The sequence below is a fragment of the Argentina silus genome (genome assembly GCF_951799395.1).
Source record: "Argentina silus genome assembly, chromosome: 2".
Taxonomy (NCBI): domain Eukaryota; kingdom Metazoa; phylum Chordata; class Actinopteri; order Argentiniformes; family Argentinidae; genus Argentina; species Argentina silus.
The window spans coordinates 4,217,045-4,237,039 of NC_139656.1; the positions used below are offsets into that span (position 1 = coordinate 4,217,045).

The 19,995-nt window shown below is 42.5% G+C and overlaps 2 protein-coding genes across 2 annotated transcripts; both read right to left on the minus strand.

The window, feature by feature from the left end:
- Window positions 1-362: 362 nt before the first annotated feature.
- On the minus strand, window positions 363-4,840 carry slc22a6l (solute carrier family 22 member 6, like; the record flags this gene model as incomplete). Its single annotated transcript, XM_083694428.1, has 10 exons — window positions 363-453; window positions 1,459-1,662; window positions 1,938-2,046; window positions 2,250-2,464; window positions 2,563-2,678; window positions 2,803-2,926; window positions 3,148-3,316; window positions 3,457-3,611; window positions 3,899-4,002; window positions 4,409-4,840. The coding sequence occupies 10 exons, from the start codon at window positions 4,838-4,840 to the stop codon at window positions 363-365; spliced, it is 1,719 nt and encodes a 572-aa protein (XP_083550554.1).
- Window positions 4,841-8,018: 3,178 nt separating this feature from the next.
- Window positions 8,019-18,167, minus strand: pygma (phosphorylase, glycogen, muscle A). The gene is made up of 20 exons (XM_083697078.1): window positions 17,855-18,167; window positions 15,562-15,663; window positions 15,200-15,278; window positions 14,912-15,015; window positions 14,613-14,744; window positions 14,289-14,400; window positions 14,100-14,182; window positions 13,815-13,958; window positions 13,346-13,438; window positions 12,704-12,850; window positions 12,307-12,470; window positions 11,081-11,195; window positions 10,877-10,978; window positions 10,559-10,706; window positions 10,283-10,341; window positions 9,985-10,126; window positions 9,604-9,811; window positions 9,175-9,309; window positions 8,879-8,945; window positions 8,019-8,646 (listed from the first exon to the last, which is right to left on the minus strand). The coding sequence occupies exons 1-20, from the start codon at window positions 18,095-18,097 to the stop codon at window positions 8,497-8,499; spliced, it is 2,529 nt and encodes an 842-aa protein (XP_083553204.1). The 5' UTR covers window positions 18,098-18,167; the 3' UTR covers window positions 8,019-8,496.
- Between the last annotated feature and the right edge of the window lie 1,828 nt (window positions 18,168-19,995).

A 19,995-nucleotide genomic window follows, 5' to 3' on the forward strand; every position in this document is an offset into this window, starting at 1 on the left:
TATATAAAATATATGAACTTGGAGCATAGACAGATGGGAAAAGAGCAAAATGATTGAGTAGTTGGAATATACAATCCATTCAATCATCCACTTGCAGATAATATATATGTAAGAAATACAAAACATAATTCTACATTGGACCACAGACATAGCCCATTTATGCCAAAGTATTCAAATTTTATCCCAAAAGTAAAAATCCAAATTACCATAACATAATAACTATAGTTTAGAGAATGGTCATTCTCTCCTACTCCAGAAGACCTATTAGTCTTGGTGCACATTTCTTTTTAGAGCAACAGCAGTATATTTACACTGGACTACAGACAAGGTCAGTAACATTTGATGAGTGTGATGTGGAGTCCTCAGGGAGCCTCCTTTAGCAAGGAATTATTGGTGTCATTCATGACCAGCTCCTCCTTCTTGCGCGAGGGACTGGGACTTTCTTCAGAGTTCCTGAATGAAAGAACATCAATTATAGAGTTGTAAATGTAATGGAGGAGCTCAAACACCAAGAGAAGAGGTGCTCCCTTAAAGGGGCAATCTGGGATTGTTACATACATGTTTTACTTTCAAATTATTGATATATATAGCCATTTATGTAGAACGTAATGTATAAATGTATCATGAGCTCAACCGTCTTACCCCATCAGAACCCCAAATATAAGCTTGTAATTAGTTTATTAAACATTGTAATTGGTGTTAAAAACTATTGTTATTGCTGATACTTATTCTTATTATTATTAGTGGGCTTACTTCAGCAATACAAAGGAGATAGCCAGAGAGATTCTCTCATCTCTCTGGCTATCCTACCGTCTGACCATCCTACTCTCACTTTCTTTCTAAAGTGAGCCATAATCCTTTCTATCTGTCTATCTATGTTCCAACCTTCTCTCATGTATCTGCCTATATGCTACCCTTTGACCATATTTGATCCATTGGTCCATCCTACTATCTCACTTTTATTCAACTACCCAGCTAATCTATCTGTCGTCTACAGTTAACCATCTTTAAACTTTTCTACTACCGAAATAAGACTTTGCATGCCGACAAAGTTTCTCCTGGAATTTATTTTTCTAGTTGTAAACAAACACTATAGCTTCAAAAATGGTTAAAACTGCAACTTTGATCTCATGGATGGTCAATCCTTGCATCCATCCAGCTCTGTGTATGTATTTGAATTACATTTCTCCAGCCCCATCCCACAAATAAAGTGGCGGGGAGACGCTTCGTTATTGTTTGAAATCCAGATTGCCCCTTTAAATAAACAATCTATGCAGGTTCATAGAAAAGGCACCATACCTTCAATACAAAAATAAGGGATTATATTTAACTCGGATAAAAACATGATGTAAAAGCCTCACAACCTTTAGAAGAGTTGTAGATGTTTCCATTTGTGAATAATCTTCCCTTTGCTACACCTAAGGGCAGCATTCTACAGCTCCTGCGACTGCATCTTACCTTTTTTCCACATCCTGGATGGTGTCTGGCAGTGGTAGACCCACAGTCTCTGGGAGAAAGTAAGCGAACACCCCACTTAGGATCGGAGCTCCCCCGTAGATGAAACCTGGCAGCCACGTCACGGTCTCCTCGGAGAGCAGCACCATGGGGGCCACCATAGCTCCAAGACGGGCCATCATGGACACCCACCCCATGCCACTCTGCCTGGGGCACAGAAAATAATATCCAGATCCATCAAACACACTATGTATTTTGGTCATTGATGTAATTGTTACCATCATCGGGTCACAGTAAGATCGTGCCACAACTAGATAGTCTGTCATTGATATCGGTTTTTGTTTAACTTTAGTTTGACTGAATTCATTTGACCAAATGAATACATGTTGGTGAATGTCTCAGTCGTAAATTATTAAAAGAACTATTCAAAGGGCAAGGGACAGAGGTGAAGACAAAGTGAGGGACTGGTAGCTGCACATTACCGAACCACAGTCGGGTACAGCTCTCCAGAGTAAAGGTAGCAGCAGTTGAAGGCAGCGGCCAGGCATCCCTTACCCAGCACGGCTAGACATGTGCGTACTGTCTGTTTTTCTGCACAGTAATAAAGCATTACAAAATAGCACAACGACACCCTCAATATGCACTCAATAGCACATGTGGTCCTCTGTGGCTCAGTTGGTAGAGCATGGCGCTAAATGCTTGAAAAATGTATGCACTCCCTGCAATGTAAGTCGCTTTGGATAAAAGCGTCAGCTAAATGGTATATATATTATTATTATATAGCACATCCTCACCATAGGGCACTAGCAGATTGATCAGGATGGTGACCCCAGCCAGCACGAGTGCCCCACACTGTGAGGGCCTCCGGCCAAGCATACTCATGGACACAGTAACAACTACTTTGGCAGGGATGTCCACTGCTCCAAAGATCACTTGAATCAGGTAGATGTCCACTCCAAACTTCTGCAGATCCATAGACAGTCCATAGTAGGCAAAGCTGGTTGAGAACCTTGAGGAATATCACAAAGTTACCCTTGGTGTCATGATAATTACATTTAGAATGACTTAATGGGGCATCACAGTGGCATGCAGGCAGAGGAGACAGACCAGACAGCGCTTAGACAGATGGTGATGTTCCTCATATTGGGTGTGCGGACCAGGTCCAGGGCAGAGTAGGAGCCCTGTGAACAGGACATCTCCTTCTTCATGGACTTCTGCAGCATCTGGACACAGATAGATACAGTGTTAACACACATTCTAAAGTCGAGTTCACACAACAAAAGGTCATACTCATATGGCTGGTTACGTGTCATTCAGGTATACACACACCCACACACAGTCCCTTACATCAATGTCAATTTTGTCACCCTCTTCATGGCGTCCATTGATACGGGCCACAGCTTTGAGGTTTTTTACTGCTTGATCAGACTTTCTATTTAGGACCAACCATCTTGCAGACTCCAGAAACCACCTGCACAAATTATATCATTAATCACTACAAACTAAGTCTGGTAAATGTCTCTTGCCTCAAAGTCCACACTTTGAAATGTTGATTCTTCACGATGACATCTTTTGAGTTTTCATTCAGCTTTATAAACTACATCTGTTCATGTTAACAGTTAAAAAGGGAGAGACAAATACAATAAACATTTGACTGTAAAGTGTCATGGCAGCTCCTCCTCTTTCTCTTACCATGAGTAGAGGAAGGAGATGTAGAAGGGCAGGGAGACAGCCAAAGTTAACCAGCGCCAGTCCCGAATAAAGTAGGCGACTACTGCCAAGATCAACTGACCCATTGTGTAGCAGTAGCCTGTCCCTGTGCCCACGACTGTTCGAACACGTGTTGGAATCCACTCCACAACTAAAGGAGAGGGATTTATTACCCAAAGTCAAATGCAATAGGTAAGCAATTCAGTTTTCCTCACCAAGTATCAACGCACACTAATCCTACCGTCTCACTGCTCAGCCTACAGAGTCCACCCACCACACCCTCCAACTTACTCAGGGAGAAGGAGTTGAGCACCAGGCCTGACAGGGCCATGCCACAGATGAAGCGGAAGAAGATGAAGACAGAGAAGGAGTTAGAGAAGGCTGCACATGTCCCTCCCACCGCCATCATCAGGTTAGAGGTCAGCAGCAGGAAGCGTCGTCCAAATCTGATGACGGAGTTAAGGTGAGGACAGAGAGGACACCAAGGGGACCGTACTATATGTCATTTGTCTCCTTATCTTATTAACCGCCTCATAATTCACATTAATAAGTTTGCCTTTGCAACAGTGGTATTGCCTGTTCGGAGATATTTGCAGGATGATTACGTTGAATTCGAAACAATGTAACAGAGCAATACAAAACAGTGAACAGCTAACAAAAGGATCAAACAAAGTAGAAGAATACTGATTGGCAAACTTCTGAGGACCTATCCAATAGGAAACATTGTTGGCACCTGTCTGACAGTCCCCCAAAGAGTACAGATCCCACAAGCACCCCTCCCATATAGATGGTTTGTCCCATCTGCTTTAGTGAGCGAAGATCACAGACCAAGTCCCACTGATAAACAAAAAAGAGAACAGACATTTTGTTGTTTGTAACATAGACCCCACATCCATTGTAGAAAATAGGTTTCCTGGATAACTAAAACATAAGCCCCTTCTTTATGAAATAAAGCTACTGTTACATTGTTTAGCTTCACACTGTGTCTGTAAACATTGTTTTGTTGAGAACATATATTTTGCATATCATTTCTGCCCAAGTACAATCATGTTTTCGTGTTATCCTTGAAACCCTTTATCTGCAATTGATTGAATTTAGGCCAAAAAGTCGTAGCAGTACACATGTAGAATTCTTCACATTCTTCTTGTTACCTCTCTGAGGTCTACAGTGGTGTTACCCTGGGCACACAGAAACACTAAATAAAGGTGAAACATTCATATTATCTACTATTGTTAGTCAGTACATCAGAGATGATTGTGGTGGTCATCTCAGTCATGTTGTAGTTCCATCCATCAATACATCCCTGCAGCTCCACATCTGAGGGGTTCCCAGATCCATCACTGCTGTCAGCATTCACAGAGTCTCTCTCCTCCTCTGGACTGGAGGTCCAATTCGATGCCAGGAGATGCCACTGAGGGGCAGCATAGCGCCGGCACCGCTCCGGGGTGCCATGGTTGTTCAGTGGCACGGTGAGCAGCTGTGCCTCCTCTGGGCTCAGATGGGATAGAGAGAGGTTCTTGTGGGCACTGCAGTAATGGGGGGGCACCGAGGCCACAAAGTTCTGCAGCAGGTTGTGACTGGCCATCATTAAGATGGGCAAACAGAGCAGGGTGACGTGCAGGACCTGGAAACGTCCCGTGCTGCCCACTTGTTCCAGGAGGTCTGCAAAGGCCATGGCTGAGAAATGCAACCAAAGTTTGCTTAAAAAGGGGACGATGCTCGATGCTACTGAAATGGGATGATCCTCCTCTTCAGCCTTTCTCTGCAAAACTTCTAACTAGCCAGTGAATAAAAACTCACCATAGGCAAAAAAGGTCAAACAAATGAATGTTGTACTAATGCTGACGATTCTTTGACAGCTACCTATGAAAGAACAGATGGCAATAAATACAACATACAATATTGTATACAAGTATTACAGAAACATACTGGGTATGGACAGAACCTCTAATCATGTCTACACTTGTGTTGTGATTTTGGTTTGTTGTTTGTTTGCTTTTTTAGAATTTCTGTAAAAAAAGGAAGTGCTAAAAACATATAAAGTATACTGTACATACCTGTTAAAATGCTCTATTCCCATCATTGAAAGAAATTGACCAAAAATGATACAGTAGATGCCACTACCATAGCCGTATGAAATTATGTTTTTGTTTTATGTTGATGTCCCTTTTTTTCAAGTCCAGTTTTTGACTGACATTGTATAAAAAAATCAGTAAAAGCCACCAACATTCAGATATTCACTTTAATCCTGATGAGAGAGGAATAGGTCACATGTCTTAAAAGTAACTGAAAAATAAAAGCAGGGAAAGAAACAGTCCGCTTGCTGTGTCCTGGCAGGTTGGTAATCAGCTCTGAAATTCCTACGGCTTTTCTGAGGAAAATAGACTCTTTAACTTGGGATTATAAGCAGGCAGCACAATTAAACCGCTTGAAGTCTTACTGTAACTACTCTTTCCATTGACCACAGAGTAAGAATGAGAGTCCTTGCTGTGTAGCAGCAAAACCTAGTCAAAGTCCTCTGGAGTGAGTTCACACCAACATTCAGTTTAAATGCAGAGGCACATACACCTTTTTGTTCAGTTTGTTTCCTGTATAGGGATGTCCCTTGGTTGTGATTGGTTAGCCTTTTACCCATTGATCCTTTAACGAGGGGCAGTGTCAGAAGCAGGGTGAATTAGATGTGTGTGTGTGTGTGTGTGTGTGTGTGTGTCTGTGTGTGTGTGTGTGTGTGCATGAGCGTGTGTGTGTGTGTGTGTGTGTGTGTGTGTGTGTGTGTGCATGTGTGTGTGTGTGTGTGTGTGTGTGTGTGTGTGTGTGAGCACAAAGTAAACTGATTCAAGTAGGTTGACGATGTCAGTGATGGAACTGATGATGGAGCTGACATCATCAAGTTTTGTAGAAACAGAGTCTCAAAAGATTAGATAATTTTCCACTTTGTGTCATCATCCATCCGTTGCAGGACAAGTAAACTGAGAATGGAATATATTCTGATAGCCAATGATAGCCAATGACTCAACCATTGAGATAACAAAAGGTATTGATAAATATTCAACTGGCAGTGTGTGAAAGGTGTTGACCTCTTCTCACACCATTTTCTTACGAAAGGTAGTTTGTAAGCAATAGTGACCCCCTTCCTCCCTCAGCCTCAGACATCCAGCTATTGATCTTGCTTGACATTTGGAACAAGAGTTCTGAATCAACAATACCTGGTGACAGTTCTGACAGAGAGGAACAAACTAATGGGCAAATTATATAAGTGGGAATCATGAGGACAGTGGGGGGCACACACACACACACACACACACACACACACACACACACACACACACACACACACACACACACACACACAGTCTCTCTCCCACACACACAACTATTCTTCTCACAAATTCCACAGTAATCTTGTAATTCATTCTACTTATCTCTCTAAAAGTAGCAATATACCCCAAGCTTTCCATGCATGTATGTTAGAGTAATAAAAGTACTTGAAGACGTTTTCTACAGTGGCAAATGGTTTGGAGGAATCTGCCCTGCTCCGGTAAGAATCAGCATGAGATGTCGGAATGAATGAGTTTCTAGCTCCAAGGTGCCACGGGTGAATCGTAGCCAAGCCATGAGGAATGCAGAAACATAATGAACAGGAATTCTCATAGAGTCTCGTGAGGTGGTGGTTATGTAGGATAAGAAATTGGCAGGAAGACACATACAGTGCAGTGTGAATGGTTGAGAACGTGTTTATAAAGTGCAGTGAATAAAAGTTCAGATGCACGCCGGTAGTCAACCGTGTTGTGGATCTGAAAGGGAGAGGGTGGTCTGGAAATTCGTCACATCACAAATACCTTATGAAATGAATGAGCTTGAGTGACTGGTCACACATTAAATGTACTGCATAGCCATCTATTTTAATGCTTAACAGTCCACTGTGAGTGTAGCCTACGTATAACACTTTGGACCCTGTTAACAAAGGTCTCAGTATTGTACACAGCATGTGTTTGAATGTGACAAGGTGTACCAGTAGATGTAATGTGTCTGTAACTGTGTTACTGTGTGTGCATGCCTAGAAACAGTATTTCCTGTTTGAATACAGTGGAGGTCAACGGTGAAAGTAAGGGGAGAACGTGTGAAAATCATTTGCCATGTAAAATCGTTCCTTTTTGAGCCAAATGCTACAGAGTGAACTTTTCTCTTGAATTCCACCCCTTTTGACAGTTTGTTGTGCCTGTGTGTTGAAATAACTGTTATGTTCATGATACACGTGCTTCACATTCTCATATGAAAACATATCTATGGCGGATCGATTGAATAATGCAGATACTGTATAGATTTTAGTAAGTGATACATAGAAAGTATGTCTAGTATACTTTATTGTCTTAGTAAGGCTAGACAAGAACATCTTGAAACACAGAAGATATGTGTTTGTCAGCCACAGTTGAAACAAAGGGAGATCTGGGAAGGCCATATAAAATGCTTCCAACCGTGGAGCAGCTGTACTGTAATTGTACCAAATTGACTACACCCATATGTTGGTTTCTTCTGTAAAAACAAAACGTACGTTTTTTACGTAAGGTGACAAAGATTCGAAGACCGTTTCGCTTTGAGTAAAAAGACTAGCTGAAGATAAGCCTACAGCCTCATTCAATCACCAACTCCTCAAATGCCTTTTATCTTCTCAGACAGCTTGTTAAGGGGCACTCTCTAAGACACATTCCATTACATTTTGTGACAAATATGCCACAGGTAAAGTATTGCAGTACCAAAGACAGTGTTGGTTCTTCTGTCTGACATTGTGATCCTAGGAGAATGCATCTATGAAATTGAACGCACTCAAGCGAAGAGACAAATACTCAAAGCTCAAACTGTTTTGGCATTTAAGACAAAAAAAAGGCAGATACATACTATACTGTACTCCAGAATGCAAAACAAACAAGAGAACACTTAAACCCACCACACAATTCGCTCCAGCACCCAGGTTAGGCTATAACTCCCTTCATGTCTGAGCTGTGATGTAACAGTGAAGTCTCCTTTTACAGTGGGCTCAATATTATGACAAAGGGTTTGAAAACTGATTAAACCAGCTTTGCATGGCAGAGCCCTGTGAATAGCCAGAACACTCTCAATAGAAGACCACCATTGAATATCGCCTGTGTGTGTATTGTAGGAGTACAGAGAGACAGCGGCTAGTCAGTTCACAGTATGAGACAAACTAGTAAGGGGCATGGAACACCACAGTCACTCAGGAGCTTGAAAAATGTGGTGGTCGTATCTACTGGCATATGTCTTAACTACAGATGTAGTATGTGTTTGGGGTGTGTGGTGAAGCAGAGGCACTGCTTAAAGCTTCTCATCCGGGGCAGGGATCTTCTCCAGGGAGGGTTCCATGCCCCAGATCTCACGGGCATACTGGGAAATAGTGCGGTCACTGGAGAATTTGCCACAGCCAGCGATGTTATGGATCACCATCTTGGTCCATTCCTTGGGGTTCTGTTTTTAAAAAGAGGGACAAAGTGGAATTACAGAAAGCTAACATTTGAGGAGGTTAAGAAACACAGATTGTTGAGGCCCCGACCTGGTGATTCTGATAATAAAGACTGAGTGCAAACTCCTAAACAAAGACACATTTAAAGATAATATTCATAATCAGCACCACCGTGTACCCAGAGTAAAGGAACACATCCAAACCAATCCCCTATGTCCTCTTGACCCGATCACTGACCTTGTATAGAGCGTTGACCTTATCCTGGCATTTAATGTAGTCTTCGTAGTCAGCAAACACTTTGAATCTGTTCGTAAAAGATAACATCGTCTTGAAATCCGTAGTCTCAGAGAAGATATTTTAGGTCACTTTTAAAAGCATGGTAATAAAAGTGTGTTTGTGAGAGTGGGTGTGAGTGTGCACATGTGTGGGATGAGATAAGAGAAGAGTTATTGTACAGATGCATGGGTATGTGCTGCAAAAGTCTGTATAGGAGTGTATGTATGTGTTGTACTGTCAATATTGGGTGGCCCTACCTGTCATGGTGCATCAGCATATCCACAATGGACTTGAAGAGTTCAGGCTGCTTGGGGCTGAAGAACCCTCCGGCAATCTGGTCCATGGCCTGCTTCAGCTCAGGAATACGGTTGTAGTACTCAGAAGCATTGTATCTGTGCAAGACAAAAGACATTATTTAAACACTCGATGCTCAGAGCATCTTCAATGTCATTGACCTATAATTTATCTTCAAAACATTCGTGATTGATCACTGTCATATATTGGAGACCTGGCCACACACTATCTCACAGTGGTCACTCTGTACCTTCAACTGGTCTCTGTCCTCATGTCTAAACAGTCCCACTGTCTGAGCCTTCATTGGATCGGCCTCTCCTTACTCTCCTATCCCCGACACTAACTCCTCCTCTGACCTCTCCCCTGTCTCCAGGTCCATGTCCTATGCTCACCCCTTCTTGTCCATGGCATCCACATCGTCCACCCTCATGCCAAAGATGAAGAAGTTCTCCTCTCCGGCCTCCTCTGCCATCTCCACGTTGGCTCCGTCCATGGTGCCGATGGTGAGGGCTCCGTTCAGCATGAACTTCATGTTGCCAGTGCCAGAGGCCTCTGTGCCAGCTGTGGAGATCTGCTCAGAGAGGTCGGCCGCAGGGACGGCTGACAGGAAACAAGAAGGGGCGGGGGGGGGGGGGGGGGGAGAGGATGAGCATGGGAAAAACAGACAGAGTAGGGAGGGAGGAAGGGAGGGAGGGAAGGAAGGAGGGAGGGAAGGTGTAGAGTATACAAGTGTAGAGAAAATCAAGGAGGAGCCACGGAAAGAGGGCAGTCACCTTTCTCAGCCAGTGTGACTCTGTAGTTCTCCAGGAAGATGACTTTGAGGCGGTCGCCAACCACGGGATCATGGTTGACCACCTCGCCGATAGCTGTGATGAGACGGATGATCATCTTGGCCGTGTGGTAGCCTGGGGCAGCCTGGGAAAGACAGCGGATTTGGCCAATTGAGCTCATTCCTAATGTACAATCGGGTATACATGAATGAATGAAGTCATGGATGTAAGGTCTAGTTCTATATCTAAAGCCTCTAACTAATTGTTTGCACTATTGAAAGCTGAAGAGCAATAAACACACCTTTCCTCCGATCATGACGGTTCTTGGGGTCCAGTGCTTGTTAGGCTCCTTCTTGATACCTGAGAAAGAGACATTATGAATACAATGGGAGGTATCGTAGAGAGATGAGAGTGAAAGAGAGGAAGGGAAAAATGAAATGTTGAGTGCCAGGAAAGAAACAGAGATAGGAGGGAGAGAGATTGAGAGAGAGGACAGGGAGACAGAGAAGCAGAGTGTGTATGTGTGCGTTCGGTGTGTGTGTGTGTGTGTGTGCGTGCGTGCGTGTGCGGTACTCACGGTTGTAGTAGGTGATGATGTGCAGACAGTTGAGCAGCTGTCTCTTGTACTCGTGGATTCTCTTGACTTGCAGATCAAACATGGAGTTGGGGTTGATCTTCACCTTATAATGCTCCTCCAGATGGACAGCGAACTTCATCTTGTTCTCCTACGTTTGGCGGAGGATAGGGGACGGGACATTGAGTTGGCACAGAGTGTGGCAAATTACATGATACATTTCATTCATTCATAGGTAAAGTAGGCAATGACATATTGCCCAGTTACAACCATGGCCATTACTGACCAATCCATAAACCATAGCCACTTTATGAGACTCACCTGTTTGACTTTAGCGATGTCACGGATGAAAGCCTCATCATTAACAAACTTCAAAAGTTTCTTCAGCTGGTCAAGGTCACGGACAAAGTCCTCTCCAATTTTCTGACAAACGAGTTGACGCAAGATAAATTATTGTGCACATGAAGTAAGATCCAACTGAAATACAGTATACAATGGCAGTGCATGTAAAACATATTGCCTCACCTCGGCAATGATCTCAGCCAACCCGGGGTTGCACATAACTAACCAGCGGCGGGGGGTGATGCCATTGGTCTTGTTTTGGAACTTTTCTGGGTCCATTTCATAGAAGTCTTTGAACCTGTAAAAAGAGCACAGCACGACAGGCACCAGATGAGCTTAACTCAGACCTTTGAAATCATACAGTATAAGATTAGAATGTGCCTGCTGAAAAAATACTATCAGAGTGATTTTCAAACGGGCGCAAGCCGATACACAAGGGTAATCTGAGGTTTGAGCCCGATTTGCGCTCTGGACCAATTTTCAAAAGCGACAATATGGCGCGCAAACGCCTCTGCGCTCCACCTGCGCCTGGCTCGCAGAGAAGGGTGTGTCATCTTCACAAAATACGCTAATCCGATATTCACAACTCACGCCTCAATTTTCAAAAAGACGGGTAGGATGTGGCGCATCATACATAAATGGTATTTCATTTACTTTATTATCACCAGACAAAGACGCTCCCTAGAAAATATAATATATAGGACTTATTACAGTGTCGTAGATGCTTTAGATGTTACCGATGACCGTAATCACAAAATATAGATTTGACAATCACGCCATTCTGGATTTAGCCCTGGAGATCGGGACCAGAGCTTTTCCAATGCTTTGCATTCCATTGCCGACTGTCTCAATCGACTTGATTACGATTATTTCATCTATAGCATTATGTTTTATAGCCGTTTTTGATGCAGTAAAGTTAGCTTTTGGTTTTAAGACAGCTGGAAATGGAGCACAGGAGGGATGATTTGGACTCCTCACTGGTACACTCAGTAGATAGTGAAGGTTCATGATATTGGTATTGAATGTTCATCTTTAGCTCTTCGTTTTTAAATCAGAAACCTTTCTTTTTTATTTGATTTTCATAGGAGATGTAGCATGTATTGAGTTGGTGATTCTTTGCCAGATTTTCTCTTTTGATGATGCACTTATTTCCCCACTTTGAAGTAAATCTTTGTTTTCAATTAAGTTAAGTTAAGTCTAGAAAATGTGTGATTTCATTTGAGGTTATGTTCTCTGATCTGGATTTCCCTCCTTCCAAGTGACAGTCCATTGTAAAACGATATGAGCGAGGCGCACAACTAATTTAAATATAAGACAAATTATTGCATGTGGCATGTGGGTGGGTTGGTGTAAGTTATTTGAATGATTCCAGTGTGTATTTATGGGTGTGGGGTGGGTCTAAAACATACAGCGTGGCTTTGAGGATGTCAGAGTGGATGCGGGCCACCCCGTTGACAGCGTGGGAACCAACGATGCACAGATGGGCCATGTTAACCTTCTTGCCACCTCCCTCTTCAATCAGGGACATGCGACTCAGACGATCATTATCACCAGGGAACTTAGCAGCAACATTCTGGAGTGAAAGACGGACAACCATTAGGATTACATGTATGACGATGCCATGCTTTTGACCTGCCCAGGCCTCAGGGACTACAGATGTAAATGAGCTTTGTAGCAAACTTTGCATTGATGTAATATACTAATAATATATGCCATTTAGCTGACGCTTTTATCCAAAGCGACTTACATTGCAGTGAGTGCGTACATTTTTCAGTATATATGGTCCCCAGTATGTACACCACTGACCTCCATGTGGCGACGGTTGATCTCATAGATGATCTCCAGGTGACGAGGCAGAAGGTTCTGGAACAGGTCGACGGGCCAGCGCTCCAGGGCCTCTGGCAGGACGGTGTGGTTAGTGTAGGCACAGGTACGCACACAGATGTCCCAGGCCTGAACACACACAGAAAAACACTCATCAGACAACACACTTGTGCAAGGAGTCCAACTTGATGGTTCATCTGATTTACACAGTCATGAGATGGCAATCATGAGATGAAAATCAACTTGTGGTCTTTAGCTTTGTTGGCATATATGACAGTTTACTTTTAATCTTTTGCTTTGCTTGACTCTCCAAGCTGACACATTACTATGCTGGTCTTTGTTGCCCCCTGCTGTTTCACTCATGAAGTACAAACATTTTATAATACACCTGTAAAATGATAAATACACCTCTGCAAAGGATAATGACAAGTAAAATAATGAAATCCACCATAATCCTAACCTTAACCCTAACCCTAACTGAGTTCAACACACCAGGAGAAACATATAGCTGTAAAGCTGTAGAAATCAAACAAAATCAACTAATAATAATAATACTAATAATAATAATGCATTTTATTTGTATAGCACTTCTTCACCATGATAGTCATGATCTCCTCCACTCACCTTTTCCCAAGACAACTTCTCATCATCAAGCAGCACCCTCATCAGCTCAGGGATGGCCATGGCTGGGTGAGTGTCATTCAGCTGGATAGCAACCTAGACATGGACACATTAAATACAGCAATTAGCAAATGACAATGACCACCATACATGGATATAAATCACCACTTACATTTACATTTATGGCATTTAGCAGATGCTTTTATCCAAAGCGACTTACAGCAAATACATTTGTCTAAGTAAGTGAATCATCTATCCATCAGTCCATCATAAGAAAAAGTAATCTATGCCAGGACCAGGGACCATAGGCAGTCACAATACTAGAAGAAAGTATTATTTCTTTTCAGGAGAGGAACTATCAATCACCATATGAGCACAAGTGATTAAAATAAATGATCAAAACAACAACACAATTGCTATTCAGCATATTACTGTACTGTGTATCTATGACTGACCACTGGGGACTCCTCACCTTATCAGGCAGGGTGGTGAAGTCTGTGCGAACGATTTCCCTGGAGCCAAATTTAGAGACCTTGAAACGACGGATGATGTCCTGCAGGGTGGCAGACACCACAAAGTACTCCTGCTTCAGACGCAGCTCCTTGCCCTCGAAGAACTAGGGATGAAGTAGGGATGACAGCATCGAGATGAGAACAAACTGACTGGCCTGTCTGATGCTATCACGATACACTTCAGAATAAACGACAGACACAGTGTAGATGGATATTAGAGGGGTCATTCAAAGATACGTTCTTACGTTATCGTTGGGGTACAACACGCGTGAGATGTTCTCAGCCAAGTTCCTGTCCAACACAGCCTGAATGTAGCCACCAACATTGACTGTTCAGACAAAGAAAAATATACTGTTAAACACGTTCCAGTCCTTCTCCATTTGACGCGTGAAATGTCACGTCAAAATTCTGCAACTGTTGTGTCAGACACTTACAGTCTTTCAGGTTGAAATCGCAGGGGGCCTTAGCAGACCACAGCCTCATGGTGTTTACAACGTTGTTCCTGTATCCAGGGATAGGGGTGTCGTATGGCAGAGCCAACACTACCTGTCAACACAATCATCACAAGTGAATGAGATCAGATCAATATGTCAACAGAATCCATATTCATTGATGACATATTCATTGTCAAATCAAGCCCTTGTTTTTCCCTATGCCACTCCCCTCCACTCACTCACGCATGCACGCACACACACGCATGCGCGCGCACACACAAGTACACACACACACACACATTTTCTCATATCTGGTAATCTCACCTGGGTGTCAACCCATTTAACACCATCTGGGGTGTGCTCTGTCCTGCCATAAAAGTGGACAGGGCGCATGTACTCTGGGCGGGCCTTCTCCCAGGGGTTGCCAAAACGCAGCCAATCATCAGCCTCCTCAACCTGTGAATTATTGGGTTATATCAGAGTCTGTCAGGTAAGTTCAGAAAAAGTACACTCAGTCCATCCCTATATTCTCCCAAGTCTTATAGTCAGGAAAAGATGGAAAAGCACTTTTTGTATGCCTACTTGATACAAACGCCCACAGAAGGCATAGGAACATGTGTTACCTGCCAGCCTTTTTCGATTTTCTGGTTGAAAATGCCAAACTCATAACGGATACCATAGCCGTAAGCAGCAAGACCCAGAGAAGCCATGGAGTCAAGGAAACAGGCTGAGGACCAATGTAAAGAGAAATAGGAAAGTATGAAGATTAGATTTGCCCAATCCAATATACCTGACATGTTCATAGTGTGAATACATATTTTAAACCCATTCAAATACTATCCGAGTTGAAACTGGCCTAATGTCAATTGCCCTGCATCTTTCCCTGCGAAGAAGGAGAAAAGGCTGCTTACCAGCCAGACGGCCCAGACCCCCGTTTCCCAGGCCAGCATCCTCCTCCATGTCCTCCAGCTCCTCCATGTCCAGACCCAGCTACAAAACAGAGGGGTTTTACAGTTGAGCTTTGAAGGGAGACGTCAAACCTTCCCTTTGTTACCATGACACACAGTTATTATAACAGAGGTACAACCTGGTGATCCGTATTGTCACAGAATGTACAGCTATTGATGATTTATGTGCTGTGCTCATTTGATGAATGAAGCGAAAAGTACAGCGGTTAACATGGTTTGACTGCCATGGTGACCCACAGCAACGGTCAGCCTATTTCCGAGGAGTCATGGTCAGATTACATGTCATGTATGTGTGCATCACTCACCTGGTATGTGGCCTCATCACAGGCGTTCTCCAGTGCCAAGTTTACCATGGTGTTCTGCAGGGTACGACCCATGTAGAACTCCAGGGAGAGGTAGTACACACGCTAGTGAGGAGACAAACCAGAGAAGAGACAATATTAAGGGTATGAATGTCTTATAGACGTGTTATAGACGTGTTATAGACTTAGTGTATCTCTCAGTCGCAGTCTGCTGTTGTAAACTTTCAGAACACTATGCCACTTCAGGAACACAAAAGTGTTCAAGAATTTATTGTGCCTTTGGCACTCTAAACTCATTCAAGTATATTTTAAGAAGCATGTGGAAATATGACACCTAAGTCCTTTCTTTAGCCTTTGACCTTTCAGGTTTTTTTCTCTTGGCGTTTGTCATGGTGGTTTGACACACTGCAGAGGGAGGGGAGGGATTGGGGAGACGGATACTTCTGGGGTTACATAACGCTGGCATTTTGCCTCAGGCAAAAATAGCTTCAACCAGGGTTGTTGTAAAGGTTAGTCTGAGTGTGATATCCATTAATTGTGAGACAGAGGACTGAAAACATAGCAGTTCCAGTTAGGGACTTGATACAGTATTGGGTTGTGTGTTAAACAGTCCGTGTTATACAGCCCTTGGCCACAATTTATACCCTATTACCACCGGGTGGCACATTTTAAGAATTAATACTTCAAAAGATCTCCTGTTTTAGATCCATAGGTCACCTAATCCCTTTCAAATAAACCAGCATACTGGGAACTCTCTCTGCTCCATTTATGACAAAAATGCCTCAAATCAGTAGATGTTGTAGCAATAATAAAGCTTTTACTTCTATAACAAGATTTGTATTTGTTTGGGTAATGATGCAAAATATAAACAAATATGCTTAATGCCCTTGAATGCTGTAAACGTAAATGTTTTGTGATCACATTGTATTGCTAGACGTGTCCCCTATAAGCACCCCTGAGTCATCTAGCTTTCAAGGAAACACTCATCCCAGTTTATGATCCGAATCAGTGTTTCTCATGTAGAAGTGGGTTAAAATAATTGATCAGCAAATGGATTTGAATGATACAGTAGTTATACGGTGGTATTATTGTCCATGAAATGCCTATATGAAATGTAGCCCAGTGGGGTGAATGCTACCACTTCATATGAAGATATTTCTTTCGACTAATAACGTTAGATTATCAAATGGATCCATCATTCATTGACGATGAACATAGACATATCAATAAATGTTATAGCCAGAGTTATTTTTTATAAAATGGTACTTGGACATAGCACATGTTTGTGGTCATCTTAAATGTCCTATCACCTTCCCTCCCCATATGGGTTTCTGTCATGACCTTTGAGGGACTAACTTTTGACCTTTCAGCCTGGAACACCAGTTGGTCAACCTTGGATGCGGTGATAAAGTAGAATGTCAGGGGGTCCCTGCCAGTTACAGGCTGCCAGTTACAGGCTGCATCCCACACAACACATCGTATCCTAATTGATGCTACAGAAGTTCAAGCTCATACAGTATGACCATCCAATGAAGACCTGGACCTGAGGTGATCATGGGCTCTTTGCTGAGTGGTGTGCATCTGCAGCTCTGCTAGGTCAACTGTAAAGACTACTGTATACAGTATGGTAATGACAGCAGGAAAGAAAAGGTCATGGTGGGGTTTTATGTTTCAACACAATATGAGCACATAAGCATACCATCTTGATTCTGACTGCTACTGAGCTCTCTACAGAACTGGTAATGTCATGACATTGTGGTGACATTAGGAGGCGTTACCATCACCACAGTACAGCAATGCCACATATGGCAGGAAGAGCTTTATACAGAGGCAGGGGATCTCTGAGAGCTGCACACTCCTACCCACTGCTGGAGTAACCAATACCTATGGGGCTACAATATAATCCTGTACTTTTCTTATCAGTAGAGCAGAAGACATGCAGAGGTTAAAGTGTGTAGAGTACAGTATGTGTGTCAGGTCTCATATTACATTCTCATAATAAAGGTCCTCTGATACTCTTCATCCCATGTGGACAGGGTAAACCATGACCAAAGTTATGACCAGTGTCCGTTGGTATCAATATACAGTACAGTAAAGTAAGCATAAATGAATACTGGAAACATCTATAAATTAATAGTATCAATGAAACTACAAATATTTCCCGATGCTTTTCGGTATGTAGGCCTACTTAGATTAAAATATTTCTTTAGAATCATAGACTTTATCCTGATGTGAGCTGTGCATTACAGGTGATGCAGTGATACCGTATGAACATGAAGTCGGCGAAGTGACTTACTTTGGGATCTTTCTCATAGTAGTGCTGCTGGGTCCTGATCCACCGGCCAACTACGTGGTCACGCACGGTGTGGGCGAGAGCGAAGTAGTAATCCCGTTTTGTCGCCACATTTCTGTCCTTGACCAGTGTGAAGTGAAGATGTCTGTTGAAATTGGTCTTTAGCTCTGTGACATTTTCCACGCCTGCAAGTCCTCGCACTGAAATCTGCTTCTTTTTCTCGTGGTCTGACAACGGTTTCGACATGACTATACCCTGGTGTCAACTGTCTGAGCCGACTAATGTAAACAGTAAATTTACAGGCGCAAGTCCCCGAGTCCAGTCTCCCCACTACAGAAGCATCTATAGGTCACGTTCATTTATTTATAGGAGTGAGTATTAATATTGAGTAGAGGGTGGAGCATATTTAAAAGTGAGATCCAATTACCACTTACTGTAGTTCGTCTTGCGTGGGAATATAAATGTTGCATTAATTATTACATGCATCCTGAACAATCGAATCAATTGAAATTAACTTTTCATTACCATGGAAATACTGCGTTCACCATCATTAATTAATGTAAGCAAATAAAGATATTCTTCTATAAGATCAATTTCACAACAATGTGCGATATTATCACAGTGAATTATTACACTTCTGTTAACTCATGCTACAGTACACTATTTTCTCAATGTCATACACATAATAGTATTTTTGCATTACTGCACTACAACTCCCAGCATACCATCTGCCTTAGTAATATTCAGGAGTCACTCTGGTGTGCAGACTATCATGGAGTCCTGATCCAATAATAGCAGCTCTGACCCAATCCCAAAGGCCATGATATTTGAAAGGCATGTCTTGTGAATGTCATGAGCCAGTAGACAACACTTGTGTCCTGCACTAACCTAGTAGGACCACAGCATTAGGGGAAGGGCAGTATTCGTTTCACTGACCTTTCTTTACTGGGATGCAGTAGCCTAATCATTATCTTTCCCTTGCAGTTTGGTAATTTGTTGCTGTTGCTTATTGAAAACTTTAAAACAAAATATTAAAACAAATACATTTGTAAAAACAATTTACAAAGTGGCTATTTTCTGGACATAAGAGACCTCAACAAATGCAATGCTGAAGGAAAGGTCTCAACAAACGTCTCAACAGCACATTACAGTACATTTTACAGTGAAATGCTTCATTCCAATTGCAAAAAAATCAATTGCCAGAAGAGCGTAGAGAACAAGTCACATGGTGATGTGACATCATGCTCACACAGCAATACTTCCAAACAGATATAAGCGTAGGGTCATGGGAAATGACCCAGGGAACCTAGAAAGCAGGAAACAACAGTTTCACCGTTTTCTGGCACATTTACTGCTTAGAGTTAGGGTTAGAAAATGCAATACCTTAACTAGAATTACTATACCTTGGGTTAGGGTTTAGGGTTTGGGTTAGGGTTAGGGTTAGGCCTAGGGTTAGGGTTAGGGTTAGGGTGCAAGAAGTCAGGATGCAAATATGACAGTAATATTTTTTTAAGACTTAATCACATAAACAAGGTTCTTAAATATAATATGATTATTCTAGTATGAATCCATAAAGCAGGAAGGATACAACCGCAAAGCAACTGAACAAGTATGAGAGAGGAAAACCACAGCCCCACCCTGAGGGTGTGTTGACACAGAAACAGAGAAAGAGAAGGTGGGGGGGAGGTGAGAGAGAGGGGGAAAAAACCCATTTGAACATGTGTGAAAACTGAAATATGAAGTTGTTTTCTCAAGGATGGCGTAGCTGTTTGTTTTCAATTACACTCATATGATTACAACATGTTATAGTGCTTTTGTCACATGATCTGTCTAAAGACCAATAAAAGTTCACTAAAATCACCCTAACAGCATTAAATTCTGGGGGAAAGAGGAAAGGTGGTTGACACTTGGGGGCATGGTGTGGAAAAGGGAAATGTGACTGCTCTGAATTGCTCAGCAAAACGGAAACTGAGAGCAGAGGCAGTTAAAGGGCGATCAATGCTGATGTTAACTGCCACTTACTGAACAAACACAGTTGTTCACAGAAGTACAATATGATGGAGGGGTTAGGAGAGTGTTCAATAGTCTTTATTATTACATTGTAATACATGTTATTATACAGTAATAACATTTAGAGTTGGATA